The sequence below is a fragment of the Cucurbita pepo genome, unplaced genomic scaffold (assembly GCF_002806865.2).
Source record: "Cucurbita pepo subsp. pepo cultivar mu-cu-16 unplaced genomic scaffold, ASM280686v2 Cp4.1_scaffold000412, whole genome shotgun sequence".
Classification (NCBI taxonomy): domain Eukaryota; kingdom Viridiplantae; phylum Streptophyta; class Magnoliopsida; order Cucurbitales; family Cucurbitaceae; genus Cucurbita; species Cucurbita pepo.
In genome coordinates, this window is record NW_019646646.1 from 17484 (window position 1) to 33714 (window position 16231).

Here is a 16231-nt window from a genome sequence, read left to right on the forward strand (position 1 = left end):
AAATGACTGGATATCATTTGTAACAGTCTAATCCCACCGCTAGCAGATATTGTCCTATGATATCATTCCACACTCTTATAAAGGGTGTTCCATTCTCCTCCCCAATCGACGTGGAATCTCACAGATTTTGATAATTGTCTCTATGTCCCAAGTGTCACGTCGGGTTGAGTGGGGGTCTGATGTTGTTTTGGAACAAAAGCCTTGATGTCTCCATTACTCGTTGTACATTAATAGATGAAGACTCAACCTGTGTCCATTCTATGGACATATGAATCAATGACCTTGTAGGAAGGCTCAATAGTTCTCTAAATATCCCATTGATAAATGAATGAGACTAAACTAATAACAGCAAGCATTTACCCAAAAGTGAAGCACGCGGCTTGCCGATGACCGACTTGCCATGGAAGCTTCTTAGCAGCCTCAGTGTCTCACAGACCACATTAAATTAATTGACCCACAGATTACGCACTACTACCCAAGTAAACGCTTGACTTCACTTCATATGTTCAATTTTTAATCCAATCAATTCAACATCACATGCCTATCATCTTCTCAACTTTATTGAGTGAAAGCCGTGGTGGAAGCAACGCCCAGTTTTCGCCGCTATAAATACTCTGCAAACCACTCCCATTTCTTTCACAAACCAAACCCCAAAACTCCAATTCCATCCTAACAATGGGCGAGGTCATTTAACTCAATTCATCTTTCTTCTAATCCTTTCCATTTTTCTTCTCATACTCATCTGCTTTACTTTCTCTCTGTTTACAGAAGAAGAATGAAGACACCACCACTGCTGTGTTCAAGATCGACATGCACTGCGAAGGCTGCGCCAACAAAATCAGAAAGTGCGTCCGAGAAATCGAAGGTATGAATTCCCAAACAATTTTTGCGTTCTCTTCGCTGATTTCTTTTGGATCTAAAGCTAATTTCTAATTTTCTTCTTTGGAAGGCGTTGAGAGAGCGAGAGCAGACTGGGAAGCCAACAAGCTGACAGTCATCGGAAAATTCGACCCTGCCAAGCTCCGAGAGAAGCTCGCCGATAAAACAAAGAAGAAAATCGACATTGTCTCGTCGGAGAACAAGAAAGAAAAGGAATCCAAGAAACCGGACGAGCCCGCCGTCGGTGATAAAAAACCAGAGGAAAAGAAGTCCAAAGACAAAGAGGTGGGTGAGGAACTAACGTGCGCTTCACTCAAAGGCGCATGTTAGACAACAATCCAACTGTCAACAGTTAATTAACTCGAATTTTTTAAATTATTTTACTGATTGATTGTTATGTTTGAATTATTCCGACCAGACTCCGGTGACGACGGTGACTTTGAAGGTGGAACTGCACTGCCAGGGTTGCATAGAGAAGATTTACAAAGTGGTAGCCAGGACCAAGGGTAAATTAACTTTTAAATTTAATTAATTACCTTATCATTCAATTGAATAAAACAATCAATGATTTTCTTTGAATGGGTGTCCCTGCAGGAGTGGAGGATATGGCGATTGAGAGACAAAAGGATTTAGTAATGGTAAAAGGAAAAATGGACGTGAAGGCTCTGATAGAGAATTTGGAAGAGAAACTAAGGAGGAAAGTTGCAGTGGTGGTGCCGAAGAAGGACAAAGACGACGAAGCTAAGGGAGGAGACAGCAGCGACAAGAACAAGAGCAGCGGAGATGCTGCTCCGGCAAATGGCGGTGGCGGGGGAGATGGTCACAGACTTGATCACATGGCAGTTCCAGTTTCGGGATATGGGTACGGGTACGGGTATGGTGGAGAACATTTACCTTCGGTTCAAATGTTCAGTGATGAAAATCCAAATGCTTGCTCGGTTATGTGACAACCGATATAGTTTCTTAGAAATATGTACCTTTTCATTCCATTCTTTTCTGTAAGGAACCATTATATGTCAATTATCGTTGAGTTATGAGGTTAAAGATGGTGTTTCGGGGGATAAAGGCGAGAAAGATTAGTCCAAAATGCATAGTCCGGAAGTGAAGTGAGAGGTGGGGTTTGTTGGTGGCGTCCTTCCAGGAAAGACAGAGACCTTTTCCATTGAACCAAGTGGAGGAAAGAAAGAAGAGTTGGATAACACAGTCATGCACCTCTCTAACATACCTTTCTACCAATAATCGAGGAGTGGAAATTTGGAATCTCACTTTTTCGCTCAAAAACAAAAAGGGCTCTCATTTTCCTTTGAATTTCAATACCTCTTTTCGTCTTTCTTTTTTTTGTGTAGGGACAAGTTCATCTGAATGATATCTTTCAATCCCGCCATTCTGATTCAACTGTCTTTTGGGCTAATCTTTTCCACATTCAAACATAGTAACAACAATCAAGCTCTCCTATGAAATGGAATTTTCTTTCTAATAACTGAAAATACTTGGTTATTATCTTTTATTCCACAATCCTTCCTCACTACGAACAGGCATTAGGCGGAGCTGGATGGAAGAATTGACCTCTTGACTGCCCCAAAGTTAATCTCTATCTACGTGGTTGGAGAGGAGAACGGGACATTTTTTATAGTGTAAAAATCTCTTTCTAACAAACGCATTTTAAAAACCTTGAGGGTAAGCTTGAAAGAGAAAGCCCAAAGAGAGCAATATCTACTAGCTTGGGCTGTTACAAATGGTATGAGAGTTAGACACTGGAAGATGTGCCTACGAGGAGGCTGAGCCCCGAAGGGAGGCGGATACGAGGCAGTGTGCCAACAAGGATGTTGGGCCCCAAAGAGAGGTGGATTGGAGGGTCCTATATCGATTGGAGAAGAGAACGTTTTAAACATCTTGAGGAAAAACTCGAAAAAAAAAGTCTACAGAGGATAATATCTCCTCTGCTTGTGCGATCCGTGGAAAATGAAGAAAACAAAACTATCATGAGAGAGGAGAAAAAGTGCAAAGAGAGATGAACATTTAACATCATTACCCAAATGGTTGGTTTCACTTTCACTACCACTGAGCGACCATTTATAGAAGTGGACATCAAAACTTATCTCTGCTTTCATAAACTTCCAAAAATCATGCGCAGAATTACGTCTAATCTGATAGCAACTAATAAAGATAGCTCCTTCCATTTAGCCTTAGATAGCAGCATCTCATCAAAATGACTGGTGGAACTCAAGCCTCACCCCCCCTTTTCCCCAGCTAATGACAATAAGAATGTTTCTGGATGCTTATGCTAGGTCGAGATGCATCATCAACATTATCGTCGAGAATAAGTTTTAACACCAAGAATCTGGAGTGAGTTGACTACAGCCCTGATCTTTGTGCGGTTTTTGTACCCTTTCTTCTCAATTTCCTTGTTTATGTCCACACAAATCCCAGTTCCTTGCCCCGGTTCCAGACCGTCCACGGTCGCCTAGCCACATTCAAGTGAGCACTTGGTGGAGTGTTCAACTGTGGATGCAGTTGCTACAATCCGTCCATTATTTCTATCTACCACATTAGCTGTTATGTATTTCAAAGATGAGAATAATCGCAGCACATGACACCTTAATACTTTCATTCTCAGCTGTCATATGTTCAAGATCCTCTTTGAATCACCTATCCAAAATGTTAAAATATCCCATGGGTTTTCAAACTAGCAATGATTTCAGTCTTGGAGAATGAATTGGTATGCTAAACAAAAAAGACGTGTAGGACAAAAACATGTAACAAAATCAGGTATGGGTAGCCACATCTTAGCCAGGTAATAGGTTACAACAATTACTGAATCTTACCGTGCCTCCTCGAACCAATAACTATCTTTGGTGTAACCAAACCACTCCTATCCCTCAAGACCAAAAGAGATAGTACAAGAATATTCCCTGATTGTCCATCGACCATACCTTAGTCAGATAACTCAACCTCCATGGATTAAAGGCGACAAGCACACAGTCGAGAAAGTAGATTCGGCCCTAGAACAATGTTTTAGGGATTAAGTTCTTTGCGATATTTTAGGAATTTTTACAAATTATGGAACAATGTTTGTTTAGATGCCTCCCTTGGATAGCTTTTTCATATTTCATCGTATTTGCTGAAATATGAATTTCATTTAATGTTTCCTTGAATCTGTGTAGGCCTCTTAGTTTAATCTCTTAATGAACCAATTCACCTTCAATAACCTAAACGGACCTAAAATTTCGAGGTAAAGGTTTCTAACAACAATGTCGATGATGCCTCTCGACCAAGAACCCTGCGTGCACTCCAAAAGATATCATAACCATCAGAAATAGTGTCAGTTAGGACAATATTGAAAAAAAGCATCCCTTACAATTGAATAATAGATTCACACACACAACAAACCAAAAGATTGGAGGAGCAGCAAAAGGATTTTTTTTTTTTTTTTTTTTNTTGATCAGTATTCAGGCAAGCTTGCACGCACTTCAACTGATATCACCAGACGTTAATGATTATGCAAACAAACAAATCAGATGAAAATTAAGCATTTTATTGGTAAGTAACAAAGTAAATCATTGGACAGAATTGCAATAAATTAAAGGCTTTCCATCCTCAAAATTGCATGAATAAAATATTTCACCAGTCATTACTCAAGTTCATACGGAAACATTAAAGCTTAAAGAACCAGCAAATAAAGTAGAGAAACTTCTATTATATTAATTATTCATCACGATAGATTTGTTAACTTTATAAATAATCCTGGTTAGGTTGCAATTGAGCTTCAATTCAACAGATTAACGATAAAGAGAGATTGAATCCATTAAGAAAGAAAGCTGGCTCCAGCTTGAACCAGGGATGCAGATTGGGCACATGATGAAATAATTAATAAAGCAAACACACGCTATAAGGATATGCATAATATCTAATTAAGTACATTTAGGCTTATCGGTAGCCATTTCCAACAAAAAAGATAAATAAAATCACACCAAGTCAAGAAAACAAAAGAGGAAAAGAAAAACATTTTAACTTTTTATAAGCGTTGCAATATTCGTATGCATGAGAAAATCAAAGATTTTAGCTCAAGTGGAGCCTGACCTGAATGTTTAGAGATTGTGAAACTTGAATTATCAATCAATGAGCTCCAAGGAAGAACGTAACAAGAACCCACAAATATAATATAAACAATCGAATTCCCACAGACCTAAACTTATCTACATGAATGATAAGCAGCCCAACAAATGATTCAGTACAAAACAGGACATCCGGCAACGTAAAGCTCTGCAAAATTTAGAGAAAAATACTAGAATCTTAAGGAATCTCAATTCTAAATGATGAAACTAAGGCAGCCAATTCAGTTTCAAATGGAAGGAACCTGAGGAAGACTGGAGTGTTTGGGACGAAATAGCTAACCTTGGTATACTTGCATACAAACTGGAGACATGAAGACGGGAACTTTGGAGTTGAAAGAATGAAAAACCATGAAAGAACGCTTGAGAAATCAACAGAAAAGCAAATAAGCCCCCTCCAAAAACGAATCCGCCAATGGTTTGGTCAAGTTTTTTCCCCACCTCCTCTTCTTTATGACCTTATAATTAATATCATGAATGAAAGTCATGTATCAAACGCTAAACAAACTTTTTGGCTATTCAAATTAAAGCACTTTTAAACCTTTTTTGTCTCCCTCGTACAATTGGAAACAACCTTTTGCAATAGTGATTCGTTATGAAATTACAAACTTAGGATTTAATGCCTTACAAAATTTATGAAATTCTTCATTTACAAACTTAAATGGCAATTCATTCAATAGGAACATACAAGCAAACATCGTTAAATAATTCTCTTGAGTGAAAGATTAGTTATCAAATTACATTTAGAATCTACTTCAACATAATTCTTTAACTTCTATACTTCTTACATTTCTCCTGAGTGCCTTTTAAAATTTGTTGCCCCATTTCCCCTAAGAATCACGTGCATATGTAGCCCGGTGATATTTATGCTAAATTAATAAAAATACCCTCGAACTTTGTACTTTGCATCAAAAATATTCTTGAACTTTCAAAAGTTTCAATAATACCCTTAACTATTGACAAAAGTTCAAAAATATTCTAACCATTAGTTTTGGATGGAACTATTAGTACTTTGTTCTAAAAATACACTTTAACTTTCAAAAGTTTTATTAATGTCCTTGAACTTTTTTAAAAAGTTCAAAAGTACCCTTACCGTTAATACCACATTATAAAAATACCCATAAACTTTCAAAAGTAGAATTGATACCCTTAACCTTAAACAAGTTCTTACTGTTAATATATGGACGTAAACTGTTTATCTACACCCTATATAAAAATTTCCTTCTTTAATTTCATCTCTCTCCTCTACTTCAACCTATGGCTCAACAATTTCTCGTTTTTCTCTTGATTCTTGAATATCCTCTTATTCTCCATCTTTTGTTCCTCAATCTTTAAAACTTCCCTCATTTCTCTTTTTTTCTCTTCTTAAATATCAAAACTCTAAATGAAAAGGAGAAGTTTTCTCATTGTTGAGCATTTCTAAACATAAATATGAAACATTAATACCCAAATAGGCAATTTGAAAACATATTGTCTATTTGGGTGATGAAATTTTTTGTGTTTATGTCTAGAAATGCTCACAAATGAGAGATTTCCACCAAAGTTTTGTTATTTAAAAAGAGTAAAAAAGAAAAGAAAATAAATGGGAGAATTTTTAGAGATGGTGGAAAAGAAGGGGGATAATAGGATATTCGAGAAGTGAGAAAAAAAAAAAAAGAAATGAGAAACTGTTGAGTCAGGGTAAAAGCAAAGAAGAGAGAGACAATCAAAGAGGGAGATGATCTATGGGGTGAAGATAAACTATTTTTGTTTATATGATAACTCTAGAAACTTATTAAAAAAATTTAAGTTAGGGTATTAATGCTATTTTTGAAAAAAGTTCATAGGTATTTTTGAAACGTGATACTAACCGTTCTAACCATATTCCAACGATAAAGGTATTTTTGAAATTTAAAAAAAAAATTATGGGTATTTTTTATGTTTTTAGAAAAGTTTAAGGGTATTAATGAAACTTTGGAAAGTTTAAAGATATTTTTGAAACAGTAGTTCCTCCAAAACTAATGGTAAGGGTAGGTATTTTTTTAACTTTTATTTTAGTTTAAAAGGTATTATTGAAACTTTTAAAAGTTCAAAAGTATTTTGAGACAATGTGAAAAGTTGAGAGCATTTTTATTAATTTAGCCTAATATTTATAAGCAGCCCTATAAAATTCAGCATAGCATCCCTCTACTTCAGTAAAATGCTCTCAAACATCTGAATATTGTTTAGTAGGTTTTCTTGTCCTTGATAATCCTGCTTTACCACCAACAAGTGAATTAGGATATCATTTTCAACTTAACGAAGAGTTCGACTAGAATAACTTTGTTTAGAAGTCTCAGAGATGAAGCCATCCTAGGACAAAAATACAACCAACACATGAGTACTCGATTTCTAGAGTTGCTAGAGTAAAAGGCTCATGGGGTTTCTTTAGAAAGAAATCACTTCTTACTTAGAGTAAGCCAGAGCCTAAAACATTGTTAACACGGCTATATATGCAACTTTCTACTCGCATACATACACATGTATGAGATGATCTTTGGAAGCAGTAGAAGTGGAACCTAATTAGAACTTGAAAAGAAACAGAGAAGCTAACAACAAACAAAACACACATAGAGCAAAACATTTGGATCTTAACTACTAAAATTGTAAAAGCCCAAACCCACCGCTAGCAACTATTGTCCGCTTTGACTCGTTACTATCGTTGTCAGTTTCACGATTTCAATACACGTCTATTAGGAAGAGGTTTTTACACCTTATAAGGAATGGTTCGTTCTCCTCTCCAACCGATATGGGATCTCACAATCCAATCCCTTAGGGGTCAGCGTTCTCACTGGCACACCGTTCGGTGTCTAGCTCTAATACCATTTGTAACAACCGAAACCCACCGCTAGCAGATATTGTTCGTTTTGGCCCATTACGTATCCCTATCAGTCTCAGTGTTTTAAAACACGTCTATTAGGGTGAGGTTTCCACATCCTTATAAAAAATGCTTCGTTTTCGTCTCCAACCAATGTGGGATCTCACAAAAATGGAATCTAATTACTTCTAATAATGTACCCTTTAGCTGCCAATAAACTACCCAGGTTAAGAAATGGAAGGAAGCAACCCAAATGCAATAGTAACATTAGTTTAACACAAACTAATGGCATCTCAGTTGTAAAACAAAGAGATCAGACAAACAATCCACGCACGTCATTGGTTGTGACTAATCCAGACAAACTTCTCATTCGCTCGATACTAAAACATCACAGGTAGACTAATCCATCATGGAGGAAAGTTTGTGACCAATTTCTCATTCGCGTGATACTAACATGTGAACAAAATCAGATCCACAAACAATGGATGTTACTACAAGGTATGCGGCTTAGTGATGAGTTGTTTCAGAAACAGTCAAAAATTGGTAAAAACAAAATTGTAAATACAAACAAGAACGAAGAAGAGAACACAGAATAGGAAAATAACGGATTTGTCCCAATAATCACTGTTCCTTCTTCCCCCTCTTCTTATTAAATCAGGGTTATAATGGGTTTTAAAGTGGGGTGGAATCCGAAGGGCAGACCAATTTATTCAAAAAGCCACCGGTGACCAGAAAACTAACCTTAACATCGTCGGAGACGGAAATTGAACGACATCGAGGCGATCACATGCGGAGAGAGGGAGCGATATCCACGGCGGCAAAGCGCGCGCGCCTAAGCAAGGAGAGAGGGAGATCGAACGACGACGAGACGATAGTGCGATAGAATCGGTTCGGTTCTTAAACTCATTAAACCGTGAATTAATAATGATATTTAAAATAATTATATTAATTCGCGCCACACTTGAAAATACATGTCCAAACTTATAGATATATCAATTAAAATTTTAAACCTTCTAAATCATATATTTAAAATAATTAATAATTTTTTTTGAATTAAACGATGTTTTAACACACATCTAATAATTTAAAATCACCAAAACCCTAATTATCAATTTTTTAAATCCTAAAATATACCTGAACATCCTAGATGAAGTATTAAATATGGATTAATTTATATCGAATATTAAGAGGTAAAAAGAATTAGCTTCGTACTCTGTATTTAAACACTCTAAACATATCTAGATGTTCTTGACAGGTAACACTCACTCGAGCATTTTGATTTTGCAATGAAGTTTTGTCGTCAAACCCAACATGTTTCATTAAAAAAAAAAAAAAAATATATATATATATATATACACGTTTCTCAAAATTTAAATGCATATAACTGGGCCAAATCCTTAAGCCCATGGGCTTCCTAATGGGTGGAAGAAATCTTCTATAATTGGGCCAAATCCTTAAGGTCATGTTCTCTTTAACCAGCCCAATGTCGGTGCCACGTGAATTCTCGTATTTACCCTCATAGCCCAATTTCAGTCGGCTACGCAACCAACCAGAAGTAGATCTTCGTGGAGGACACGTGGAATCATCAAGGACTCCTATAAATATGATCCAAAAGCCTTCCTTTTTCGGAACCTTGAACCCTTGATCCGCATCGCATTACGCGTCGTAGGTCTGATAAAAGGCCCACAACAAAAGCGCCGTGAGAGACGAAGAGCGACTTCTTCAAGCCCTAGATCTGCTTCCTCTTCTCACTCGCGCCTCTTAGCTCGCTCTATCGTTCTCGTATTCCCTTTGATCTTCTTTCTCTCCGTTTCCCCAGGTATGTATTGGGGATTATTCACGATGTTTCTGATTTCGTTTTCATTGTGCTTTTAGGGTTTTTTTTAATTTTTTAATCTTTAGGGTTAAGGATGGTTTCCGACGCGAGCAAGAAGAAAGCGGCCCAGAAGAAGGCAGCTGCGGCGGCTAAGCGAGGAGGAAAAGCAGCGGCGGCCGCTTCTTCCAAGGCGGCATCTGCCGATTCGCAGAATGGAGTTGATAAGTTGGCGAATGGAGTTGACGCTCTTCAGTTATCTGATCGTACTTGTACTGGTGTGCTTTGCTCACATCCTCTCTCCAGGGACATCAGAGTAAGCCCTGATTTGATTCCAGAATCAGAATCATGATATAGCTATTAATTCTTTTTTTCAAGAAAAAAAAGAGCCATTGGCTATAATACCTGGATGAATATTTTAATTCACTTTTTTATACGTTTATCATGCTTACGTTGTCTTCGTCCGTGTTCTATTGCTTTAAACTTTGTTGGGAAAAAATAATTCTTCGTTGCATTGTTATTTTTCCTCAACAGAACTCATTGGAACAGTTGTTTATCGATGAATCGTCTGTTTGAGAATGCATTAGTAGGCTAGGTGACATCTAATTGTCCTCTAAAATATTCTTTTATTTTGAAAAGAACTGCTACTGGTTTATTTTTCTTGAGATCTCCTAGGACTATCCATTTGTTTAGCATATGAATATTGAACTTGAGTCGTTCATATTCCTTGCTGATATACTTGGAAGCGATGTTGTGCTATTAGGGAGGTGTAAGTGATGACGCTGGTAATGTCCTTACATTCGTGCTTTTTGCAGATAGAGTCTTTATCAGTTACCTTTCATGGGCATGACCTTATCGTTGATTCTGAGCTGGAGCTCAACTATGGCAGGTTTGCTTGTAATAATGAGCTGGCATAAATAGTTTCTAATTCCACATTGATTCTTGTGCTTGATGTTCAATATTTACAAATTTTTTTCAGACGTTATGGTTTGCTTGGATTAAATGGATGTGGGAAATCTACACTTCTTTCGGCAATAGGTTGCCGAGAGCTTCCTATTCCAGAGCACATGGATATATATCACCTTACACGAGAGATTGAAGCTTCTGACATGTCTTCACTTGAAGCTATTATAAGTTGTGATGAGGAAAGGTTGCAGTTAGAGAAGGAGGCAGAAACTTTGGCTGCACAAGTATGTTGATTACAATAGTCTCCATGTTCTAAAGAATTTACTAGTGCTCATTATTCACTGTTCTATTTTTATTTAGGATGATGGAGGTGGAGAGCAGCTTGATCGTATCTATGAACGTTTAGAAGCACTGGATGCAGCAACTGCAGAAAAACGTGCTGCTGAAATCCTGTATGGTCTTGGGTTTGACAAGCAGATGCAAGCTAAGAAAACCCGGGACTTCTCTGGTGGTTGGAGGATGAGGATTGCCTTGGCACGTGCCCTATTCATGAATCCCACCATCCTTCTACTGGATGAACCAACTAATCATCTAGGTATTAATGTTTCGTGCTTTCTTGTTTTGCTGATTGAGTGGTGGTGGTGAATTAATATCTTTTCAGTTATCACCCTATGAAAGAAATAAGTAGGTTTTGAGTTTTATGAACTTAGATTTGGATAATTAGTGCAAGTGCTTTGCTGGTACACCGATTGGCTGATCATTCTGGTTCTTGCTATTATCAATCTCACAGCCTTTAGATTCCTTGGGGAACATACATACTGATCCAGTGAGCCCATTTCTAGGGAATACAAGCGTACTCCCTTTGCAGTGGATATATATGTACTACTTCTAAATATACAAATAAAATAGCAAGAGCTGTGGAATTTAAGTGCAGCCTTTTATTTGTTCATTGAATTATTTAGTATATCATTTCTGCCTTATCAATTGTTTTATTGCTGAAAATGAGGTATCTGATGAGCAACTGTTCTATTTTTTTGTAATGATAGATCTGGAGGCTTGTGTCTGGCTAGAAGAGAACTTGAAGAAGTTTGACCGGATCCTGGTTGTGGTTTCGCATTCCCAGGACTTCCTTAACGGTGTGTGCACAAACATTATCCACATGCAGAACAGAAAATTGAAGATCTACACAGGTAACTATGATCAGTATGTTCAGACCCGTGCTGACCTGGAAGAAAACCAGATGAAAATGTACAAGTGGGAGCAGGATCAGATTGCTTCCATGAAGGAGTATATTGCCAGATTTGGGCACGGGTCAGCAAAACTAGCCCGACAGGCACAGAGTAAGGAGAAAACACTGGCAAAAATGGAGAGGGGTGGGCTTACTGAAAAGGTGGTGAGAGACAAGGTTCTTGTCTTCCGCTTTGTTGATGTTGGAAAGCTTCCCCCTCCTGTTCTTCAGTTTTCGGAAGCAACGTTCGGCTATACCCCTGATAATCTCATCTATACGAACCTTGACTTTGGAGTTGACTTGGACTCTCGGATAGCTTTGGTTGGACCTAATGGTGCCGGAAAGAGTACGCTTTTGAAGCTGATGACTGGGGACCTGGTTCCTCTGGAGGGCATGGTTAGACGACATAATCACCTTAGAATTGCCCAGTTTCATCAACATTTAACTGAGAAACTAGACATGGAAATGTCTGCTCTCCAGTTTATGATAAAAGAGTACCCAGGAAATGAGGAAGAGAAGATGAGAGGAGCAATTGGGAAGTTTGGGCTCTCCGGTAAAGCTCAAGTGATGCCAATGAAAAATTTGTCTGATGGGCAGAGGAGCCGTGTTATATTTGCCTGGTTAGCATGGAGACAACCCCACTTATTACTGCTTGATGAGCCCACTAATCATTTGGATATCGAGACAATTGACTCATTGGCAGAGGCATTGAATGAGTGGGATGGAGGTTTGGTTCTTGTAAGCCATGATTTTAGACTTATAAACCAAGTCGCCCAAGAGATATGGGTGTGTGAGAATCAAGCTGTAACCAGGTGGGAGGGTGACATTATGGACTTCAAGGCACATTTGAAGAAGAAGGCTGGGTTCTAATTGAAGCTGTATAACTCGTGAGTTTTCGTTATTATTGAAATCTACAGTGTAGACCATCGCTTAGGGCGTGTTGCATAACTCCGCAGCTCGGCCAGCATGCGTGTGATGTGCTAACACAACAAACCGAAGGTCTGAACACTGATGAGCTTGGTTATTGTTTCGAGCTAGCAATTTTAATGGGGCTAGTAGGTAATGTTTTTGCTTAATCATTATTAATTCATGTATCCTATATCTTTTAGTTGGTTTTTGAATCAACTAGATAGAGCCATATCCCATATTATTTTTAGACACCATGCGACTATGAACACAGACACTCTTATATTTTCGGTTTTTTATTGAATGAAATATAATGATTTTGTCTCCTATTGGGGCATAATTGTGAGGTGTTTGCTTTCTTAAGTGTTCAAATAAATATAACTTTGCATGACCTGCACTTTAGGAAGGGAATCTGAATTACTTATAGAAATTGTTCCCTCTTTTTGTGATTCTCTCCTATCAGGTATAGTTTTGCAGAGAGAATTGGGGTCTTGTCTGGTCTGGCATGAGAATTATTTTTTTTCCTGTGTTACATTTGCGAGTGGTCGATAGGCAATTTGCGTACCCTTCGTAGTGCCCATCCACTCGATCAAATACTCAACTCACCCCCAGGCTGATGCCCATACTGCTCCAATTTGGTGGGTTCTTCCCATTTTCTTTAAGTTTTGATGACTGCCAATTTTTGTGCGTTTTAGATCAGCTTGTTTACCAACTAAGCAAATTCCGAAGGCACCGACATGAATGCCATTCGCTGGTTGTACATAGGCCCCCTAATTGGTAATCTTAGGAAGGGAGACAAGGCCCTTGAAGCCTAGCCCACGAGTCACATACCCATGATGTTGGCAGGGCCATCCTAGGGACCTAGGATTAACAAGATCTTGTTTTAAGTAAGGGAGAGGACATTATAATTCCTTTCTATCTTTGGTTTAGACAATGATTGTATGATCTTATATTTTGATCTCTTGCAATTAAAGCTCCTAACTTTTATGACTGAAAACACACATATATTTATTTAATATTTAAATTCTTTGACACAATTTTTAAAGGGTTGAAAGAGGAGTAGAATCATAGAATAAAACACACCAAATTAAACACAACACAATAGAAAAAATGAACATGTAATCAAATGACCACGAACTTTGATTGGCCATTCTCAAAATACCAATTTTTCCCTTGGTAAAAAGTTTTACAATGCTGTGAAGAGTTTGAAGCTACGAAAAAAACAACCTTAATTTTGATCCTCTTGGTCGTTTCAATAGCTTCAAAACCCCACGTTATTGTTCCCCAAATCACACTATCCCTCAAAAGCAGCGATTCTCATTCTCCTCCTCCTCCTCCTCCCATTCCTCAGCCAAGATCCTCTCGAGCTCGCTCGGTCGACACGGGATCGTCAGCGCACCCTCATGATCAAATCCATACTCCTCTGCTGCTGCCTCCAAAAGTCTCAAAAACGTCGGATTATTCAAGCAACTCAACGGAACAACAAATCGTTTCGGCTCCTCAGCATCAACTGCCACAACCGCGAAATGGCCTTCTTTGACATCCTCCGGTACCGGAGTCGAGTCGTCATCCCCAAGTTCATGATCGAACTCGTGTAGCCCAGAATTGGACCTTCGACCCAAGGAGAGGCTCCTCTGCAGCCTCCCAACAGCAGTCTTCAGCTTCACAATGCCATTCTTCTTGGCACTGGCCTCAGGCTTAGCCATTTGGTGCAAATGCAAAAAGCTTAGTCCTTGTCAAGAGGGTGTGGAAACAATTTATAGTGTAGAATGGTCAAATAATTAAAAAAAAAAGGATCAAAACAGTGGAAATTGATGGGATATTTCGCTCTTCCAAGAGGCCAAAAGTGATTGGACAGACACAAGTTTTGGAGTTGAGTTTGAAGAGCATACCATGTGAGTACACTACGTGACTCTAAGCATTCCATGAAACGTCTCGATTGGTAGTCACATCTGTCTCTAAATCATTATGTTGAGACCCGTAAAAATGGGTCATTGGTAAATAGGATAATCTAAATCCATTGAGAAATGAAGGTAGAAAAAAGTACCAAATGTTTTGTACCAATAACATTTGCCATAAAACTTATGAACTGACCCATTTGATCATCAATGTGTCCTGTGCCTTGTGCTTGTGCTTGTGGCCTGTTCTTAATTGTCTCCCATTCCAATGGGGGTTTGATTTGGTCATTAACTACTGAACAATTCGTGTAATAATTGATTAGGAGCACTTATTGAGAGATGGGGATTAATTAGTTTCTTTTATGTTTTTGCACTTCCACATACATCCAAACTATAATCTCATCCGATTGAGCGAAACGTACATATAAACAAGAGAGGACCAATCATAGGATCGTAATATTCAAATTTATTCAAAACTACTTGACATGCATCCATTTCATACAGATTCGTTCGAAAAAATTTGTATTTTCAACGTCGTTAAAGTGGAACTCAAATGGTTAAATATAAGTGTATTCGAAATGAAACGGTCAATCGAAAATATTCAAATGAGTGTTGAAGAACGTTGTTGAAGTATCTTTTCTGAATTATGGTACATGCTTTTTAAGCTAACCATCTTGTAATTGAGTTAGGGGACAATGGAAAAGGACCTGTCAAGTTTTATTTAGTACTTTGCTAATTAATCATTATCATTTCGTTTTCTTTTTCTTTTAATTTTTATTATATATATATAATAGCTTTTTATGAAATCTGGATCTGAAATATTTGAATTGAAATGGGGAGGGATTGTAGGGTTTAGATGGAGGGCGTGTGAGCATACATACACGTATAAATGCATACCTCAAAGTACAGACAATCCTCTGTACAATCACCTCTTTAACCATAACTTCCTCTCCTTTCTCACATATTTGGTCGGCTCTTCTGATCCAACTCGGCCCTACTAGAGATAGTACATTTAACTTACGAGGCAGAAGTCCTGTGAAAAACTACTTCGAACGAAGCAAGAAATCTTCATTTACAAAAGAAATAGTGAAGGAATGAAGTCCGAAACAGAGATCACTATTCCGGTCCTTACCCCCAACTTGGTTAATTTAATAGAAGATCGTGCGTTTACAAGTAGGTATTGGTATGAGGCATTTTGGGGGAGCTCAAAGCAAATTAGACAATATCATACCATTACGAAAATTCGTGATTAATTTACTCTTTATTTTTTCTTATAAAATATTATTAAATTTATTAAAAAGTTCAGACAAGAAGTCCTAGTACACATTTATTGTTGTCTCACACCACACATGTCCCAACACTAATTATTAAGCCATTCCTCAAAAAAAAAAAAAAAAAAANAAAAAAAAAAAAAAAAAAAAAAAAAAAAAAAAACCGGTTTTTTCTCCTCAAAATAATTATACCAGTTTTTGTTTTTGTACTTTTTATTCTCAATTTCATGTCCCTTTCCTGTTACCATATAATTAATTAATTAATTAATGTTTTCCCTTCATTTTTTTTACTCTTTTTTCTTTTACTTTTTACTTTTTACTTCATTTTAACAGTTACTTTATTCTCTCTCTATATATATTCTCAACTTAATAATTGTACATT

General features: G+C 37.6%; 3 protein-coding genes and 1 long non-coding RNA gene across 4 annotated transcripts; 2 read left to right on the forward strand and 2 right to left on the reverse strand.

Annotated features, from left to right (window-relative positions):
• The first annotated feature begins 237 nt into the window (after positions 1 to 237).
• LOC111785235 (heavy metal-associated isoprenylated plant protein 3-like) lies at positions 238 to 2274 on the forward strand. Its single transcript, XM_023665648.1, has 5 exons — positions 238 to 684; positions 769 to 865; positions 950 to 1164; positions 1298 to 1385; positions 1474 to 2274. Exons 1-5 carry the CDS (start codon positions 676 to 678, stop codon positions 1824 to 1826), a joined length of 762 nt encoding a protein of 253 aa, XP_023521416.1. The 5' UTR covers positions 238 to 675; the 3' UTR covers positions 1827 to 2274.
• A 2595-nt stretch (positions 2275 to 4869) lies between these two features.
• On the reverse strand, positions 4870 to 8712 carry LOC111785236. Its single transcript, XR_002813640.1, has 3 exons — positions 8569 to 8712; positions 5275 to 5449; positions 4870 to 5142 (listed from the first exon to the last, which is right to left on the reverse strand). It is a non-coding gene; the product is annotated as an uncharacterized LOC111785236 (long non-coding RNA).
• Positions 8713 to 9460: 748 nt separating this feature from the next.
• LOC111785238 (ABC transporter F family member 1-like) lies at positions 9461 to 13020 on the forward strand. The gene is made up of 6 exons (XM_023665650.1): positions 9461 to 9646; positions 9730 to 9956; positions 10456 to 10529; positions 10620 to 10830; positions 10907 to 11141; positions 11593 to 13020. Exons 2-6 carry the CDS (start codon positions 9738 to 9740, stop codon positions 12642 to 12644), a joined length of 1791 nt encoding a protein of 596 aa, XP_023521418.1. The 5' UTR covers positions 9461 to 9646; positions 9730 to 9737; the 3' UTR covers positions 12645 to 13020.
• Positions 13021 to 13981: 961 nt separating this feature from the next.
• Positions 13982 to 14386, reverse strand: LOC111785239 (auxin-responsive protein SAUR50-like). The gene has a single exon (XM_023665651.1). The coding sequence runs from the start codon at positions 14384 to 14386 to the stop codon at positions 13982 to 13984; it is 405 nt and encodes a 134-aa protein (XP_023521419.1).
• Positions 14387 to 16231: the final 1845 nt, after the last annotated feature.

Bases quoted from the DNA above. Each gene is read 5' to 3' on its own strand.
- LOC111785235 (XM_023665648.1), top strand. The intron at 866-949 runs GTATGAATTCCC...CTTCTTTGGAAG, and splicing joins GTGCGTCCGAGAAATCGAAG to GCGTTGAGAGAGCGAGAGCA. The intron at 1,165-1,297 runs GTGGGTGAGGAA...TATTCCGACCAG, and splicing joins AGAAGTCCAAAGACAAAGAG to ACTCCGGTGACGACGGTGAC.
- LOC111785238 (XM_023665650.1), top strand. From the start codon at position 9,738: ATGGTTTCCGACGCGAGCAAGAAGAAAGCGGCCCAGAAGAAGGCAGCT. The intron at 9,957-10,455 runs GTAAGCCCTGAT...TGCTTTTTGCAG, and splicing joins CTCTCTCCAGGGACATCAGA to ATAGAGTCTTTATCAGTTAC. The intron at 10,831-10,906 runs GTATGTTGATTA...ATTTTTATTTAG, and splicing joins CAGAAACTTTGGCTGCACAA to GATGATGGAGGTGGAGAGCA.
- LOC111785239 (XM_023665651.1), bottom strand. From the start codon at position 14,386: ATGGCTAAGCCTGAGGCCAGTGCCAAGAAGAATGGCATTGTGAAGCTG.